Here is a 20,346-nt window from a genome sequence, read left to right on the forward strand (position 1 = left end):
TACTCTGTTTACTACATCAACTGTGTGTAGGGAGGAGAATGAAGTCGTTATTTTTGTTTGTTTTTTTGCGCACAAAATGTATTCTTGTTACTTCACAAAATTAAGGTTGAACCACTGTATGTGACATATTTAAAACAATTAATACCTTAATATTATAAAGGGACAAGAATACATTTTGTGCACCAAAAAAACAAAACAATGACTTTTCAACAATATCTAGTGATGGGCGATTTCAAAACACTGCTTCAAAGCTTTAGGAATCTTTTGTTTCTAATCAGTGGTTTGGATCGCGTAAACAAAGCCTCATTTACTGAAATCACGTGACTTTGGTGCTCTGAACCACTGATTCAAACAAAATTCATAAAGCTTCGAAGCAGTGTTTTTAAATATGTCTTTAGTACCTTTCTGGATCTTGAGAGGTTCAGTGACATTAGAGACAATAGAGGCCTCACTGAGCCATCGGATTTCGTCAAAAATATCTTAATTTGTGTTCCGAAGATGAATGAAGGTCTTACGGGTGTAGAATGACACAAGGGTGAGTAATAAATTATATTATTTTCATTTTTGAGTGAATTAACGCTTTAATTTGTGTTCCAAAGATGAACGAAGGTCTTACAAGTTTGGAGCAGCATGAGGGTGAGCACTTAATGACAGAAATTAATTCATTATCAGATGAACTAACCCTTTAATGTCATTTATTAAAGTGTGTCATTGATTGTCTTCCCAGGCAATCAAATGGTTCATCTAATAACTAGTCACTGATTGGAAGGTGACTTGAATTCCTTGACTTGGCTGGAAACGAAAATGAATGAACCAACCCCCATGTGTGAAATACAAGTCTCTGAGAAGAGTTCTATTTATTCTCACACACAGAAAACGCCTTTCATACAATCAATGCATTCAACACACCTTCTTCTCTCTCAATAGACAGACAATGCAGAGAGAAAACAAGAGACAGAGAGATAGGAAACTTCCTCAATGTTAGACATGACAAAAGCTTGCAGGTGAATTACACATAAGCAAAAGCAGTAGAAGTGGACAAAATTTCATTCCTCATCTCTGGTTGCAGAGTCACTGTGCGGTGACACAGCAAATTCAACATGAACTAGACCAGGGGAGTCTTTTTTTTAACATTTTATTTCATTTATTTTTTAGGGAGCACTATAGTGACATAAATCACTAAGCTTTTAATTAAAAGGTAAATGAAACTGTGTGGTAGGGTCAGTATGTTTTAATGAGCAGTTTTGTTCTGTGTTACTGGGTGGATTTGAGACTCTGACTGTTAGAATGTTAATCTGTTTAAAACCAATCACACTCCTGCCTGAAGAGGGGAGGGGGGGCAATCACACACTTTCTCCCACACACACACTCATTAACATGCATCTCAAAAACATACACACAATAGGTCATTTGCAGGCCCAAACATACATACACCGCCCCCTCAATCCAAAACACATACACACACCCAGAGGAAAAATTTATTGCTCAATCTCTATGAAGCTTTCATTTAAGTTTAATTTACACAATCATTCAAAAGTATGAGGTTGGTAAATGTTTTAATGTTTCTGAAAGAAGTTCTCACCAAGGCTGCATTCAACTGATCATAAAAAATTAAATTAAATCTGTTAAATTATTATTTATTAAGACTTTGATGAGAAATGTTTGTACTAAAATCAACAAGAGTCATACTGAATTCTCTGACTTTTGATTGTAGAAATTTGTATCTTGGTCTAACTGATCAAGTTTATGACATTGTTGAAATTTTATGCGAGATTACTAGGGTATTGTTCTCTAGTGACAAATCTAAAAGGTTGGAGACTTTAACAAAAGTCTAATTTTTCTTTAATTTAATAACATCTTTTTAAAAATTAACAATTGAGATACTATCTAAAGAAATTCTAAATTACTAAATTTGAGATATTTTGGATAAATACCGAATAAATGTAACTCATAACTCATTTTTCAGTCCTCATCAATGCACAGTTTTCAAATATAAATTATTAAAACAAATTAACAAATTTATTTGTGATGTGGATATCAGCTCTATGTTTACCACAAACTTTCCCACTTTAACAAAAGACACAAAGTGGTAAAAAGTATATTTTGACTATATGAGGGTGACCTTGTCCTCTGGCTGCACTTCTGAACAATACTGTTATCAAAGCTGTTCCCTCTTTGTCTTAGCCTCACAAAAATCTCATATAACTCTATACTCAAATCTTATACATTGACATACATACATTTATATATTCACCTGAGATGGCTGTATCATAGTGAGTCTCAATTCTTAAACAAGAAACTCACATAATAAAGATTCATCCCCATCTACAAACTAAGATTCTCACAGCTATACGACAACATAAATTTTGATTTTGTCCACTAGACCTATTATCCAAATACACACAGTTAAATCATTCACAGCTATTGGCTATATTAAACAAAATATACAACAATTAGTTTTGGTTCTTGAATTTGATTAACCGAGTGTGAGTCAACAGCACTACTGGGACTTTAATTGTTTGGATCGTTTGTATGTTTGACAATTCCGGAGACCTTTTATGCCAGTATAGCAATAAATGATTGAATTTTATGCATTGTGAGTTAAAGAATCATTCGTGCAAGTGATTCATTCAAAACAGTGATTTAATCTGGAATTAACAACTTGTTTGTTATTCTGTGACACGCGGTAGCTTTATTCAAAGACAAAGTATTGTTTTATTAGGAACTATTTTTACCGGTGGAGTAAATTAAACCTAAAACAATACTGTGCTTAAAAAGTAAAGTTACTTTTTAGACACAAACGTGCAGATTACTTTACGTCTGTTTTACTTTTAGGGCAGTACTGCGATTATGTCTACAAGTTTATTTATAAATTTACTTTTTTTGACAGTACTGCCGATTACATTACATTAACAAGTTTACTTGTAAATTTACTTTTTAGAGAGTACTACCAATTATGTCTACAAGTTTACTTGTAAATTTACTTTTTAGAGAGTACTGCCGATTATGTCTACAAGTTTACTTGTAAGTTGACTTTTTAGAAAGTACTGCCGATTATGTTGTCTACAAGTTTACATTTTTAGACAGTACTGCCGATTACGTCTACAAATTTACTTATAAATTTACTTTAGACAGTACTGCCGATTATGTTACATCTAAAAGTTTACTTGTAAATTTACTTTAGACAGTACTGCTGATTGAATTATGTCTACAAGTTTACTTGTAAGTTTAATTTTTAGATAAAGCCAATTACATTGTGTCTTCAAGTTTACTTGTAAGTTGACTTTTGAGACTGTACTGCTGATTACGTCTACATGTTTACATTTAGACAGTACTGATGATTACGTTACGTCTAATAGTTTACATTATAGACAGATATGTCAAATGACAAATGTCTACAAGTTTACTTGAAAGTTTTTTAGAAAGTATTGTCTATTACATTATGTCTCCTGTCTCTTTACTTTTTAAACACAATATTGGTGCTTATGTTAATGACCTTGAAAATGTCTAAGAAAATATTTCCAAATAAAGCTAAAGCAAACGTTGCATTACACACAGTAACAATTCAACAATACTATGTCTAAAAAGTAAACTTACTAAGTAAATTAAATAAACAGAACATAATTGGCAACACTTTGTCTAAAAAGTAAGTAAATAAATGTTTTAGAGACAGTATTGCTAATTAGGTTATCTATTTTACTCTGCCAGCAAAAATAGCTCCAAATTAAGATAAAGCAACCATGGCTTGTCACAGAGCAATAAAAATGTCATGTTTAATTCCTGAAACAATCAGTTTAAATTAGTTTCCCTTGCGTGATCGACTCAATTACTCACAATGCACAAAAATACAATCACTTATCACTATACTAACATAAAGAGGTCTCTAGAAAGCACAAACACAGACTTGCGTGAACTTCTAGCAATATTGCGTTTTAAAAGTAAGCTTACTTTATCAAAATTCTATCAGGATTTGTGTGTGTAAAGTGGATATTTGGGGTGTGCGTGTGTAGGGGGATTGTGGGATGAAAGCAGGGCGCGCGTGCTTAAACCTCTGCGCTGTTAGAACAATCGTTCTCCTCTCCGTCTCGACCCGCTTTTCAGATTACCAGTTTATTGCACAAATTCCACATCAGCTTATAGCACAACGTCCGATTTAGCATCTTCTCAAAACACTCCTGTTTAACCTAGTAATAAATCAGAATTACTACTGACAAATCCTAACCAAAGATCTAAAAGAAAAACATTTTCATTTCAAACCATTTTACATTTATTTATGATGCACTTTTATCGCCGAGGATGTGATAAAATTAGTTTTAATAAGATTTTGCAAACATCTACAGATATCTTTTAGCAACTATGTCCCCAGAGGATAGTTAGAATGTTCCTCAAGTTAGAAACACACACACAGGCATGGTGTGAGAGGGTTTCATTCCAGTAAATTGTTTTGTGTGTAAATGAGTGCGCAGGCCCAGCTGACACAACACTCAACTTTCTGAGATAACACAAGCCTCTTCTTCCTCCATTCACTTTCACAAAGCCATCTAGTGGTGTAAAGAGCTACTCACTTTTCATACTTTTGATACAAAGTTATTGAGTTCAAAAGTTTCCCCATAATGACCCAAATCACATGAATAGTCTTTGTACAGATTTTTTTTTTTTTTTTCTTTCTCAGAAATTACCTCTGCATAGGGCACATGCAGTCAATTAATCTTTAAACATGGTTGGGAATATACTAATAAGCACTATTTAAAAATCTGACTTTCTTCTACAAAAAGATATTTTGAGAAATGTCTCAGTTTTTGGTTACCAACATTCTTCAAAATATTTTATGTTCCCCAGCAGAAACTCATAAAGTTTTGGAATGGCATAAGGGTAAATAAGAGTAAATAATTACAAACTATCATATCACAACACAAGGTGCCAAATTAAAGTATAAAAGATACATTTTTCATTTGTTTAGATAATTCAAATGTTGTTTTAAAGACAAAAATAATCTGGACCTTCCATCTTGATGCAATGCCAACACACTTTCCACTGTGACATTTATCACACTATTCATTGCCAAATTACTTTATTGACCTTGTATTTTGTGCATTTATACATGGCATAATACTGGTACCATGTAATCTTATTACACAAATATGAAAATCTAAAAAGTTCACTGAACCTTGTGCCACCTCTTAATACAATACTGTTTTAAAAGGCAGTCCACCAAACTGGTTTTTCATTCTGTAATTTCATTTGTTGCTAGTTACAATGTAACTAGACTTTAGCTACAGCATGGCAGCTTCTAGCAGTTCTTGTCAGCAGTTTCCATTAAATATTACTTTCTGTTCTTGGCACTAAAAGTTCCTTCTGTGCCTTAAAATGCTTTGCAATGACTTTTTTGATTAACCGCAGGCTATCGTTCTGAACACTGATCATCATGGATATACTTCAGAAGTCAAAGGTCACAAAGGTCACACTATGGTTCAGAGGCCAAACCAGCAGCGAACTCCACCAAAGTACGTGTAGGTCTTCCAGACATTCCTTTTCTCAGGTATGGGACTTCATCCTTATTGGTCATGACCCCAGCAATGTCGAGATGAGCCCAATGATCAGCTGTCACAAACTCTCTCAGAAAGGCAGCAGCGGTGCAGGCGCCACCTGAACTGTGAGGTCACAGACCAGTTCAGTGTCATGGCAACCAAAAACAAGCACAGTAAACACTACAGATTACAGATAACAAACACACCGTCATTCATAAATTTAGGGATTTTTCAGGATTTTAAAAATGTTTTTGAAAGAAGTCTCTTATGCTTACTAAGGGTGCACTCATTTGATCAAAATACAGTAAAAACAGTGATGTTGTGAAATATTACAATTTTATTGTATAGATGTATTTTCAAGTTATTCTTGTGATGGCAAACTGGAATTTTCAGCATCATTACTCGCCATTCTGACATTATTTCTCGCAATTGCGAGTTTATATCTCACAATTCTGAAAGAAAAAGTCAGATTTTTGTGATAAAAAGTCACAATTACCTTTTTTATTTTGTATTTAGTGGCAGAAACAAGCTTCCATAGTTCCATAGACTTTGAAAGAAGCCTCTTTTGCTTACCAAGAGTGCATTTATTTGATCCAAATACAGTAAAAACAGTATACTGTGAAATATTAAAATTTTATTGTGTAGATGTATTTTTAATTCAATCTTGTGATGGCAAAGCTGAATTTTCAGCATCATCACTCCAGTCTTTAGTGTCACATGATCCTTCAGAAATCATTCTAATATGTTGATTTGTTGCTCAATAATATTTTTATATTATTATCACAGTTGAAAATGGTTGTGCTGCGTAATATTTTTGTGGAACCTGTGATTTTTCAGGATTTTTTTATAGCTCAAAAGAATAATGACTTTTTTTTTTAAATCAATTAATGCATCCTTGCTGCATAAAACTATGAATTTATTAATGATGCATATAATAACAGATCATTTAATGGGTAAATGTAGTGTTTACATTTTTCCTATTGAAACAGGAAGGGTTTCGGTGCATCAGTGAGTGTACTCAAGAATTTTTCAACCATTATAAATTAATTATATATGCTATAAAGTATGTGTCGGTAATATGAATACAATCTGGACATGCTTTATTTACCATGTTGGTAAACATTTGAATGTTTGGACTTATTTTTTTAATATCCAAAACTGTCTTTAGTTCACATAACACCCCAGCAAAACCATGGTCTTCCTTTTGCTATTGCTAGTCAATGGCCGGTGGAATTTGAGGAAAGGAACTTATGAAAAAGAGTGAAACAGCGTGTGAATTAGCATGATTGAGTGTGCATGCATGAGTGCATATATGTACCGGCTGTATTTTCCAACGTTGTTCAGATCTGCCAGTGCGCTGTCTGTTATTTGTTTGGTGTAGTGCTGAAACAGTGGCATCCTCCACACCCTGTCACCAGTAACAATGCTCGCCTGGGAGGATACACAGATCACATAATAATATGAAGACATCAGCTCACCCAAAGCCTTACAAATTGAAAAAATTATGAGAGTGATTATTGAAGTGTTATTTAAAGTCATTGTGACAATCACATGAGAGTGACGTCGATCATTACCTTATGCAGCCGCTCCCACAGCCAATCAGAGTTGGTAAACACTCCTGTAGCAGCAGAACCTAAGGCCACATCCATAGCACCTGCCAGAGGAACAAAGACAGAGAAAAAAACATTAATACGATTACATGAGTACTTGATAGCAAACATGTGAGTACAGTGTGCATGTCTGTACCTGTAAGTGTAGCAGCATTGATGATTGCTTTGGGCTTGAAACTATGAGCATAACACAGAGCATCAGCCAAAACCAGTCTTCCCTCTGCATCAGTGTTGTCAACCTACCAAAGAAAAACAATGTTCTCTCTAAGTTTTTGTCCTGCTCAGCATTTCTTTGGAAATTAGCAGTTTTGAGCAGAAACACAGTCTAATACAGGACAGTTTGGCTATTTATTACAACTTCTCACAATTTCTCAATAGGCTATTTATTACAATTTAGCAGAACTGCTCTTTGATTGAATTTCATTTTATAATGTTAAAGGTGCTTTAGAATCAAAAATTGACTTTACCTTGGCATAGTTGAATAACTAGAGTTCAGTACATGGAAATGACATACAGTGAGTCTCAAACACCATTGTTTCCTCCTTTTTGTGTAAATCTCATTTGTTTAAAAGACCTCCGAAGAACAGGCAAATCTCAATTTAACACAGACGGTTACGTAACAGTCGGGATCATTAATATGTACGCCCCCAATATTTGCATATGCCATCTGGATGTGCACAGCTGAATCATCAGACTAGGTAAGCAAGCAAGAACAATAGCGAAAAATGGCAGATGGAGCGATAATAACTGATATGTTCCATGATATCATGATATTTTTAGTGATATTTGTTAATTGTCTTTCTAAATGTTTCATTAACATGTTGCTAATGTACTGTTAAAAGTGGTTAAAGTTACCATCGTTTATTACTGTATTCACGGAGACAAGAGCCGTCTCTATTTTCATTTTTAAACACTTGCAGTCTGTATAATGCATAAACACAACTTCATTCTTTATAAATCTCTCCAACAGTGTGTAATGTTAGCTTTAACCATGGAGCACTATCAAACTCATTCAGAATCAAATGTAAACATCCAAATAAATACTATACTCACATGATCCAATGCATGCATGCAGTATGAATGACGAACATCTTGTAAAGATCCATTTGAGGGTTATATTAGCTGTGCAAACTTTGTGAATGCACTGTAATATAGTCGAGAGCTCGGGGGAGCAGGGAGCGTGCGATTTAAAGGAGCCGCAGCCTGAATCAGTGCATAGTTAATGATGTCCCAAAATAAGCAGTTAAAAAAAATAATTAAAAAAAATCTATGGGGTATTTTGAGCTGAAACTTCACAGACACATTCAGGGGACACCTTAGACTTATATTACATCTTGTAAAATCTGGTTCTAGGGCACCTTTAATAAAATAATGTTTAATAAACATTATTTACTGTAAATATTTAGGCTAACTATGCCAAGATTGTTGTTATTTAATATAAATCTTTGTTTTCTACATAATAAATGTGCATTTTGGGGTCAAATTGTTTTTTTTTTAAAGAAACTTTTATTCAGCAAGGATGCATTAAATTGATCAAAAATTACGGTAAACACTTAAATTGGTACAAAAAATATATATAAATACAAATACAATATAATACAAAAAATATATTTCTAATAAATACTGTTCTTTTGAACTTGCTAATCATAAAAAAATATATCATGTATTGCATCCAAATATTTGTGCTCATAAAAAACGAATATTCGAATATTTGTTTATTTAAATGATGTTTAACGTTATTTTTTAATCATCAAGTTGTCGTCACCATTTCTGATCAAGCTTACGTTATATATAGGCCTACTGAGGTTTTATTTTAGCAGAAAAACAATATGTGCCAACAAAAAAATATATAAAGAACAGCAGCATTTACGCTCAAGCAGAGTGGACGAAAAAAACGCCAATAAAGCCGACTGCGCCAATTATCGTACAAAACGTAACGTTACATAAACACTCAAAAGTCGGCACATGGTTATCCTGTTTAAATATTTACTCATGTCCATTTTGAGAAAAACAATAATATCCATCCACATGCTCGGAAGAAAGTTGCAGAGAAAACGTGCTCCTCTTAAACAGGCCAGGGACACTTAACGGACAGCGCTTGGTGTTTTCTGTTCTTAAACCCGTCTCCATCGACTAAACTTAAAGGAAGCATATGTCTCGAGATCATTTTGCTATCAGATAAGCAGAGGTGGAAGTAACGAATTACAACTACTCACGTTACTGTAATTAAGTAGTTTTTTCGGGTTTTTGTACTTTTTTGAGTACATTTTTTAATCTGTAATTTTACTTGTACTTAAGTACAAATTAAGCTTAGAAATCTACTTCGCTACTTGTAAAATCACATTCCGTTACTGAGTACGCCAACAATTTGAATTAATATTGAAACCATATGGCTCTGCTTTGACCAGCATATCGGTAGCCAATAAAGTTATCCGATCATAAACGGACCAATGAAAACCCTGAAATTTTACCAGCGGCGCGTTCTCATCTCCCCGACGCCTCCTCCTCCTGTCACTCGTTTCAGTTACAGCACAGGATTGCAGGTATTGCGCATAATTTTAATCATACCCGCAGGTTTGTGTTTGTGGAGAGCGCATTCATGTAATGGCCGAAAACGACACGAGCTCTCAAATAAACAAGTGAACTGCCTCTCCACTGCAGAGCACGCGCTCTGTGTAGTGTGCAATCGCGAATCTCTGCGTGATCTTAAATTGAACTCTGTCAAAAGTTATCAAACAATAATAATAGACTTCGATGCCTGGCCGATGAAAATGCTACAGTCTCAACAAACAAAGGTGGATCTTTTCCGAATGGGGCATTTATATGATTTTTACATATAAATAACCTAGTCTGTGTAACTGCATCACTATATACAGACATTATAGGTCAAACCATTCTGATGCTTTTTATCTAAATAACATTATATGGCTCTTAAAAGGGCTATTTTAACCAAAAAATGAAATTTCTGTCATTAATTACCCACCCTCATGTCATTTCAAACCCGTAAGACCTTCATTCATCTTCAGAACACAAATGAAGATATTTTTGATAAAATCCGCTTTCTGACCCCAGACTGCAACGCAATTGCAACTTTTGCAGGCCCAGAAAGATAGTAAAGACATTGTTAAAATAGCCCATGTGACTACAGTGGTTCAACCTTAATGTTATAAAGAGACCAGAATACTTTTTGTGTGCAAAAAAACTAAAATAACGACTTTATTAAACAATTTCCTCTCTCCGTGTCACTCTCTGACAGTGTTCGTGTGAGCACCACAGCGCATGCATGTGACGCTGACACAGAATCCCGCCAATAAAATGAGCCGACTGTGTTTACTACGTCAACAGTGTCAGAGACTTACATGGAAGAGAATAAATTGTTGAATAAAGTGGGTTTTTTTGTTTATTTTGTGCACAAAAAGTATTCCGGTCGATTCATAACATTAGGGTTGACCCATTGTTGTCACATGACTGTTTTAACATCTGAATTTGTGTTCTGAAGATGAACAAAGGTCTTATGAATTTGGAACAACATGAGAGTGAGTAATTAATGACAGAATTTTCATTTTTTGGTGAACTAACCCTTTAAGATACAGCGAATATAAAAATTCAGTGTTGTTATATTTCATATACCTCAACTGAATTGAGGTAATTTGTTTTTGTTCCTATTTTATTACTGATTGTTTTCTTGTCTTTTTTTGTAAATTCAATTCAGTTTGAAATCAAGCTTTCTTGTGCTTCATGTGAGCTACTGCAACAAAGTAACCCTACTGTAAAGACACAAATACACAGAGTGAGCAAATATTTAAGTGAGATTATTGTAACGGTAATTGATCAATGTTATTGGTATTTAAAATGATACTGAATATTGATCATTTGTATTGTATTGAAGTTAGAAATTCCAGTATTGTGACTAATTCATGCACTTCATGAATAAGGTGAAAGTGCTTTGTTGAAAGTAGCTATTTTCTACTGATTGATTGAATATTGTTGGGCAATTCATTTAATATCGCCGGCTAAAAAGTAACTAGTAATTTTAGTACTTTGAGTAGTTTTTGAGAAGAGTGATTTGTACTTTTACTCAAGTACTTTTTTGACACCAGTACTTTTACTTGTAATTGAGTATTATTTCAGCAATGTAACAGTACTTGTACTTGAGTACAAATTTTTAGTACTCTTTCCACCGCTGCAGATAAGTTATTTTCGCGGCGAGGTGCAGCTCAGCTGCGCTTACCTGCAGTCGTGAATGCAGTGATGGACAGCTGTCTTTCCTCATTCAGCTGGTGTTTGGATTACGTGTGATATTATAACTCAGTTTAATTGATTAATTTGATCTAAGTAATTCAATAAGATCATTTAATAAGGTCATTTTGATCTAAGTAATTCCAATGTTCGCGAGGCAGACACAGTTTTGTGATCAAATTCAATCAACTTGTTAACACGCTCCACAGCGCCACCCAGTGCATTTAACTATAACTGTGAGTTTAGTGCATTAAAGGCTTAGTTCACCCAAAAATGAAAATTATGTCATTAATTACTCAACCTCATGTCGTTCCAAACCCGTAAGACCTTTATTAATCCTCGGAACACAAATTAAGATACACTGATTCATTTATGCTCCGATGCTTCATGAAGCAGTGTTTTAAAATCAGCCATCACTAAATAAGTCGTTATTTATTTATTTTTTTTGGTGCACCAAAAATATTCTCGTTGCTTTATAATATTAATATTGAACCACTGTACTCACATGAACTGATTTAAATATGTTTTTAGTACCTTTATGGATCTTGAGAGAGGAAATGTCATTGCTCCCTATGCAGGCCTCACAGAGCCATCGGATTTCAACAAAAATATCTTAATTTGTGCTCTGAAGATAAATGAAGGTCTTACAGGTGTGGAGGGCAAGTAATAAATGACAAAATTTTCATTTTTGGGTGAACTAACCCTTTAACGGCCAGCAGAGCAACGTAGTAAAATTCAAATAGCATTTTTATTTTTCGAATAATAATTACAGATCGAATATTTGACTATTCATGCACACCCCTATTTTTTTCTACCAACTATTTCCAACATCGATAATAATAAAAAAAAATAAATGTTTCTTGAGCAGCAAAACAGCATTTTAGATTGATTTCCATAAGATAATTTCAAATTCTACTTCAAAAATGTAGCTTTGCTACCACAGGAATAAATTACATTTTAAAATAAATATAAGAAAATAGAAAACAGTTATTTTAAACTAATAATATTTCACAGTATTTATGTTTGTTTTGTTTTTTTGTTTGTTTTATCAAATAAATGCAGCCTTGGTGAGCATAAGAGACTTCAAAAACATTTTAAAAATTCTTACACACCCAAAATATTTGAACGGTACTGTATGAAACAGTACATACTTGTATACGTTTGTATATTACATTTAAATCTTTCTTAATATTATCATAACCTCAATCATATATTTTTGTTTAATGCATATTTTTGTTTTAATTTGATTGAAAATATGTCAGACACACTGTTGAAGTGTATGAGTGAATGGAGAATATACCTGAATGGTTTTGCCATTTTTGGCACAGACAACATCACCAGGTTTGTTTGCTTTTCCACTTGGCATGTTTTCACAGAGTGGTGCCAAACCTGAAAAAAGGGAACATGAGATTAGTTTGTGTGACTGAGAACAGTTATGAAACAGCAGATGCTAAAGCACAGTGTCTTGTGCAGTGGAAAGACCGATGATATTGATCGGGAGGTTCAGAGCGGCTGCTGTCACGATAGCAGAACACACAGTGGCGGCTCCGCCCATATCTGCTCTCATGGCATCCATGCCTGACGAGGGCTTCAGAGAGATTCCACCACTGGAAGGAAACAGACACACAAGTTGTAGTGGGTGTTTAGACAGAAGCTACTGATGAAGTTTAGGTTCTGTCCAGATGTATTTACCTGTCAAAGGTGATTCCTTTACCCACCAGCACAAGAGGAGGCTGTGCAGAGTCTAAACTGCCTTTGTAATGCAGCTCGAGAAAGATGGGGGGCTCCTCTGAGCCTTTAGACACACTGAGAAAAGCCCCCATTTGCTCACTCTCAATCCAAGACTGAGGCCTTAAAGAATGAGAGAGAAATAAATGCAGAAAAGTGATGCGAGTCATCATTAATGAATAGGGTGTTTGACTTTAAAGGGGACCTATTATGCTTTTTTATATTTTCAACTTTCTTTAGTGTGTCATGTTGCTGTTTAATATGGAAGCTTGTTTCCGCCACTGAATAAAAAATTAAAAAGTTTTGCAACTTTTTATCTCACAACTTTCTGAGAAAAAATACTCACTATTCTGACTTTTTTTTTTTTCAGAATTGCATGATATGAAGTCGCAATTGAGTGTTATAAAGTCAGAATTGCCAGATATAAACTCACAATTGCGAGTTATAAAGTCGCAGTTGCGAGATATAAAAATCTTTTTTCCTCAGAATTGGACTTTATAACTTGCATTTGCGAGTTTATATCTCACAATGCTGAGAAAATAAGTCAGATTTCTGAGATATAAACTCGCAACTGCAAGAAAAAGTCAGAATTGCGAGTCTATTTCTAGCAATAGCGAGTTTATATTCGCAATTTCGAGTGTATATTTCAAATTCTGACATAATTTCGAACAATTGCGCGTTTATATTTCACAGTTCTGAGAAAAGAAGTCAGAATTGAGAGATGTAATCTCACTATTGTGAGAAAAAAAGGCAGAATTTTGAGATAAAATGTCACAATTGCCTTTTTTATTTTTGATTTAGTGGCAGTAACAAGTTTCCATAGTTTAGGATGGCTTGAGGGTGAGTAAAGCTTGGGCTAATTTTTCTATTTGAAAGTGACCTAATCCTTTAAGCATGAAAAGGTCTGCAAAGTTACAAAGTAAAAAGTCACTCTAAAGGGAGTTATTCTCTATATCAGTAAGCACCGCTTCTGAAATCCCTGAAACGGCTTGATTGTAGTCTTCAGTTTTCTTCATGGAACATACAAATCACAATATCCCTCATTTAAATAATTCCCGCCTAAGCACACACAAAGTAAATGGATGAGGCCTGGTTGAGTTGCGTATAGTGTTGAAACTCACAGTTATGGTAAAGAGCACACTGCACTTTTTTAAAGGAGGGACTGGAACTAAAAAGAGCGTTACTGACAGACTGGGAAGAGAGGTGCTGCATTAATAGAAATACATTTAAAAAATAAGGTGTTTTTTAAACATTGAAGCATGAAAACCTAAGTCCTAAAGGGGCATAATACGTCCCCTTTAATGAACTTTGACATCTACCTCTTGTGGACAGTGACTCTATGAGCAAAAGGTGACAGTTTCTGTTCTATAGTGTTTGCGAACACCGTGGGAGTGATGTGATTGGCCGGAGCTTCCATCAGCTGTCTGGCAAGGTTCTGCCCGTCCCCATACAGAATGCCTTTCTTCCATGCTGAATCCACACTGCTAAGGAACAAGAAAGAAATTAACTTACAAGAAACAAGATAAAGTGGCAGATTTATTAGTATGAGTGTAAGGTGTGCTCTGGGTGTGTGGCTTTATTACAAATCATGTAATAAATTTCCCAAGAAACTGAATACATGAATAGTTAAAAATCAATTTTGTATACCTCCCATGCGGTTGGGTCGTGACACGGACTTTCTTCTTGGTCTTCAGCTCATCATACTCAAAAAGCCCGAGCACAGCGCCCTCTGCTGCTGACTGCCCATCTCCACAAGTGTCCACCTCAACATGAGCTACCTCCAGATCCTGGAGCTGCCTGCATCCCGCTGTACAAACACAGGCAAACATATTAGGAACATTTTAATAGTGCATTTAAAACCATGTTCTCACTTTCCAATACATGTATTGTGAAGATCTGAACACAAAAACATGCTGAAAGAAAATTAAGCATATTTTTTCATGACAATTAAAGGTTTTGTTCATCCAAAAATTACATTTATTGTCATTAATTACTCACCATCATGTCGTTTCACACCCATTCTTCAGAATACAAATTAAGATATTTTTGATAAAACCGAGGGTTACCTTATTGCAACCTTATTGCAATTTTTGAGGTACAGAAAGGTATTAAAAAAATCATTAAAATAGTCAAAGAGTTTACACTGGTTCAGCCTTAATATTACGAAGTGACAAGAATACTTGTGCGCAAAAACAAAGATAACGACCTTATTTAACAATCTGAACAGTTGTCATATGCAGTTGAAGTAGAAAGCACAGTGCAGCGCTTCCAGGTTCTACGTCAGAATGGCGTCTCATTATCGGCCAGTTCCTGCGTTATGCATCACACGCATGCGTCCTGCTGCTCATGTATACAGATTCGGATTTAAACACGAAAGCCTGCACTGCATTCACTACATCAACTGCGTATGACAAGATAACAGTTCAAATTGTTAAATAAAATGTATTCTCGTTGCTTCATAACATTAAGGTTGAACCACTGTAGTCACGCTGACTATTTTAACCATGTTTTTATCTCCCTTTCTGGACCTCAAAAGGTGCAATGACATTGCTGCCTATGTGTGGTTCAGAAACCCTCGGATTTCATCAAAAATACCTTAATTTGTGTTCCGGAGATGAACGAAAGTCTTATGGGTTTAAGATGACATGAGGGTGAGTACTTAATGACAGAAATTTCATGACATTTTACATTTGGTTGCTTCTTGTAATTCCAATTTTATTAAAGACAGTACAACAAGAACAACCATGATGTACCATTTAATTGTAAAATAAGTATTTATACATTACAGTAGGAATAACCCTTTTTGTTTTTTTGCAAAAACAGAGCAAAATGAGGAATCTTCAAAACTCATTTTTTAAGCAAAATCTGTTTTTTCTTATTTTCATTTTTTGGGGGGGAAATATTACTCGGATATGTTCTGAGAACATTCACTCAAAAACATCAGTGGCACTTACCTGACACAGCTGCACGAATGTTTTCCTTGCAGTTGTCCCAGTTTTCTTTCCCACACACACCTGTGCCGCTTTTACCAAGGCCAACCACAACCACACTAGGGAAGTCCTTTAAAAGAAAAAGACGTGTAAGAATTGATTGATAAATTAATCTTCACATCACGCATCTAAAAAAGAAGTCATGTAGAAGTCAATTCACACCTGATGTAAACCATAGAAAATCCGACTCTTGCCTTTCTTCAGAGGAGGTCCAGATCTACAGAGCAGAAAGGAGGAAATAAGGAAACAATGGATTTTGCAGAGACGCGAATGGGACGGTGCAGCAGGAATGAAAAAGTCAAATAAGTGACTTACATTGACAGCATTTCTGACAGTTTTCCTGAGAGCGACCTGTCAAATGCCGCTGCAGCATCCGTGAAATATATCCCGTCATTGTCTGACTGTTTCTCATACACGCCTAGAACTAAACCCTGAGTAAACCCATTCACACAACAATAAAAACAAAACAAATTGCGTGTTAGTGACCTCCATAGACAAAGAGACATTTAACTCATAAGCCAAGTTATGAAACTTACTTTTCTTGTACTGGAAGTGATATTAGAGTGCGAAAACCGTCTACAATTGTGTTCTCGGATTGCAGTCAGCAAAACCCTTCTGAATGGTATCAACATGGTCTTTAATGGATAGAAACAGACTCAACCGTGATTCAGGAGAATATTCTTAGAAAGCTTTTCACGTGACATTAGAAGGTTGAGAATCGCACATAGTCGCAGCTTCTGACGTCAACAAAAGACGACATTTTGTTTTCCAAAATAAAAGTCCAAGTTGCCCTAAAGCGACTGCTTTGCCTTCTGTAATGATAGATAGATAGATAGATAGATAGATAGATAGATAGATAGATAGATAGATAGATAGATAGATAGATAGATAGATAGATAGATAGATAGATAGATAGATAGATAGATAGATAGACAGACAGACAGACAGACAGACAGACAGACAGACAGACAGACAGACAGACAGACAGACAGACAGACAGATAGATAGATAGATAGATAGATAGATAGATAGATAGATAGATAGATAGATAGATAGATAGATAGATAGATAGATAGATAGACAGACAGACAAATAGATAGATAGACAGACAGATAGATAGGTAGATAGATAGATAGATAGATAGATAGATAGATAGACAGACAGACAGATATAGATAGATAGATAGATAGATAGATAGATAGATAGATAGATAGATAGATAGATAGATAGATAGATAGATAGATAGATAGATAGATAGATAGATAGATAGATAGATAGATAAGGGAAATGTGCTGCTGTGTGGAGACTTTAATGCAAGAACAGGATCTGAACCAGATAACATAGATCCAAAGGGCAATGAATATGTCTTCGGCCAAAAACCCCTGAGCCTCACAAAAAATCTCCCACCAAGAAACAACCTTGACCAAACGGTAAATAAAAATGGTAAAGAGTTAGTGCAGCTCTGCCGAGCCTCGGGCCTGTACATTCTTAACGGCAGGATCAGAGGGGACTCTTTAGGGAGGTTCACGTGTTGTTCAGGTCTTGGGGCTAGTGTAGTTGACTATGCCATCACTGACATGGACCCTTCCTCCTTCAGTGCATTTACTGTCAAACAGCAAACTCCACTCTCTGACCATAACCAAACTAACATCTATATCAAAACTCATCACACACCAGAACAAAACAGGCTGGAAACCTGCAAAATGTATCAGGTCCAGGAGAGATACAAATGGGCTCCAGACAGCCCAGACAAATTTATCCAAGCCCTCAATTCGGAAGAACTACAAAATTTAATAAATACATTCATTAATAAGAAATTTGAAACAACTAAAGATGGTGTTAATTTGGCTACAAATGAAATAAATTACATATTTAAAAAAGCAGCACATAAAAGTGAATTGAAAAAGAAAGGCAAAAAATATACTAAAAATACCCCAAAAGATGACAAATGGTTTGACTCAGACTGCAAAACACTAAGGAAACAACTTAGAAAATTATCAAATTTGAAACATAAAGAACCAAAAAACACAGACATCAGAACTGAATACTGTTCAAAACTAAAACTATACAAAGACACAATTAGAGTGAAAAAGCAACACCATCTCAACAAAAGTTTACAGGAAATAGAAAATTCAATAAATCAGAATCAGTTCTGGGATATGTGGAATAATCTAAGCACAGCAAAACCACAAGACCTACCAATACAAGATGGAGAAATCTGGACAAAACATTTTGAAAATTTATATAAAGAAATCCCACCAAAACAACTCAATGACAATTATAATCTGATCAACCAAAATCTACAAATTTATGAAGACACAATTAAAAATAATCAAAATCCACTCGACTTCCCAATTACACATGAAGAATTAACAAATAAACTCAAAAGCCAAAAATGTAAGAAATCTTGTGGTGCTGACAGCATTCTGGGTGAAATGCTGAAACACAGCACACCTGAGCTGCAGACGGCTGTGCTCAAATTATTCAACATTGTACTTAGTTCAGGCTGTTTTCCTGACATCTGGAGCCAAGGACTTATTACCCCAATTCATAAGACTGGGAATAAATTGGACCCTAATAATTTCAGAGGCATTTGTGTGAGCAGTAATCTGGGGAAGTTATTTAGCAGTATTTTAAACAATAGAATTGTAAACTTCCTTACCGAACACAATGTCCTGAGTCCGAGTCAGATTGGCTTCCTTCCAAATCACAGAACTACTGACCACATTTACACCCTACACACCCTAATCAATAAACACGTAAAACAGACCAAAAACGGAAAAATATTTGCATGCTTTGTCGATTTCAAAAAAGCATTTGATTCTATTTGGCATGACGGATTATATTACAAACTTTTAGAAAGCGGTGTAGGGGGTAAAGCTTACGACATTATTAAATCAATGTATTCGAACAACAAATGTGCAATACGGATTGGCAACAAACATACAGAATTCTTCACCCAGAAGACAGGAGTGCGGCAGGGCTGTAGCCTAAGTCCAACGCTGTTCAACATTTACATTAATGAACTAGCGGTGCAGCTGGAACGGTCTACAGCTCCCGGACTCACTCTACAAGACAAGAACATCAAGCTCTTGCTGTATGCAGATGATCTGGTGCTGCTGTCACCCACTGCACAGGGACTACAGCAGCACCTGGACCTGCTGGAGAACTACTGCCAGAACTGGGCCCTGGCAGTAAACCTCAAGAAGACCAACGTTATGGTCTTCCAGAAAAAGCCCAGATGTCAGGAACACAGATACCAGTTCAGTCTAGGCAGCACCGCCCTAGAACACACAATGCAGTACACTTACCTCGGTCTGATCGTCACTGCATCGGGGAGTTTCAGTATGGCAGTGAATGCTCTCAAAGATAAAGCTCGAAGAGCTCTATACGCCATCAAGAAAAGATTCCAAAACATTGATTTACCAATTCCAATCTGGTGTAAAATCTTTGATAGTGTCATTCAGCCCATTGCGCTGTTTGGAAGTGAGGTTTGGGGTCCACTCAGTGATCAGAGCTACACTAGATGGGACAGACATCCAACAGAAGCCCTACACACAGAATTCTGTAAAATGATCCTAAAATTACAAAGAAGAACACCCAATATTGCATGTAGGGCAGAATTAGGCCGATTCCCATTGATTATTAATATGCAAAAAAGATCCCTCAAATTCTGGATGCATCTAAAATCAAGTCCCACAGAATCGCTACATTTTAAAGCATTACAAACCCAAGAACTGAACCCCGAAAAGAGTCACCTCAGTCAGCTGGTTCTGAGACTTACTAACCTGACTAACTCTACTAACACTAACCAGTCTCAGACCAGCACTGCTTCTCCAAACATCAAAATAAACCAAATCTTCAAACAATCTAAAAATACATATCTGGAACATTGGGATGAGAAAACTAAAACACAAAGTAAATTACAATTCTATCGAACACTGAAATCAAATTATGAATTAGAAGAATATCTCCAAAGTGTCAAAGACACAAAGCAGAGACGGATCCTGACCAAGTACAGGCTCAGTGAGCACAGTCTAGCCATCGAGACCGGCAGACACAGAAAGAGCTGGCTACCCAGAGAGCAAAGGGTGTGTGTTCACTGCAGGACAGGAGAGATCGAGACAGAGATGCACTTCCTCCTTCACTGCCAAAAATACATATCAATTAGAGATCTCTACTTCACCAAATTCAGTAACGTAATAAAGAACTTTACAGCCATGACTGAAGTAGAACAAATAAAGTTAATAT

At 35.5% G+C, this 20,346-nt stretch overlaps 1 protein-coding gene across 1 annotated transcript; it reads right to left on the reverse strand.

Annotated features, from left to right (window-relative positions):
• Positions 1-511: 511 nt before the first annotated feature.
• Positions 512-16,823, reverse strand: lap3 (leucine aminopeptidase 3). The gene is made up of 13 exons (XM_067404549.1): positions 16,632-16,823; positions 16,411-16,526; positions 16,258-16,312; positions 16,060-16,165; positions 14,753-14,912; positions 14,425-14,589; positions 13,070-13,228; positions 12,860-12,984; positions 12,678-12,766; positions 7,275-7,377; positions 7,103-7,182; positions 6,847-6,959; positions 512-5,651 (listed from the first exon to the last, which is right to left on the reverse strand). The coding sequence occupies exons 1-13, from the start codon at positions 16,725-16,727 to the stop codon at positions 5,465-5,467; spliced, it is 1,554 nt and encodes a 517-aa protein (XP_067260650.1). The 5' UTR covers positions 16,728-16,823; the 3' UTR covers positions 512-5,464.
• Positions 16,824-20,346: the final 3,523 nt, after the last annotated feature.

The sequence above is a fragment of the Chanodichthys erythropterus genome, chromosome 12, assembly GCF_024489055.1.
Source record: "Chanodichthys erythropterus isolate Z2021 chromosome 12, ASM2448905v1, whole genome shotgun sequence".
NCBI lineage: Eukaryota > Metazoa > Chordata > Actinopteri > Cypriniformes > Xenocyprididae > Chanodichthys > Chanodichthys erythropterus.

Bases quoted from the DNA above. Each gene is read 5' to 3' on its own strand.
- lap3 (XM_067404549.1), bottom strand. From the start codon at position 16,727: ATGTTGATACCATTCAGAAGGGTTTTGCTGACTGCAATCCGAGAACAC. The intron at 14,913-16,059 runs GTAAGTGCCACT...GTGTTTGTACAG, and splicing joins CATTCGTGCAGCTGTGTCAG to CGGGATGCAGGCAGCTCCAG. The intron at 6,960-7,102 runs GTAATGATCGAC...GTATCCTCCCAG, and splicing joins TGTGGGAGCGGCTGCATAAG to GCGAGCATTGTTACTGGTGA.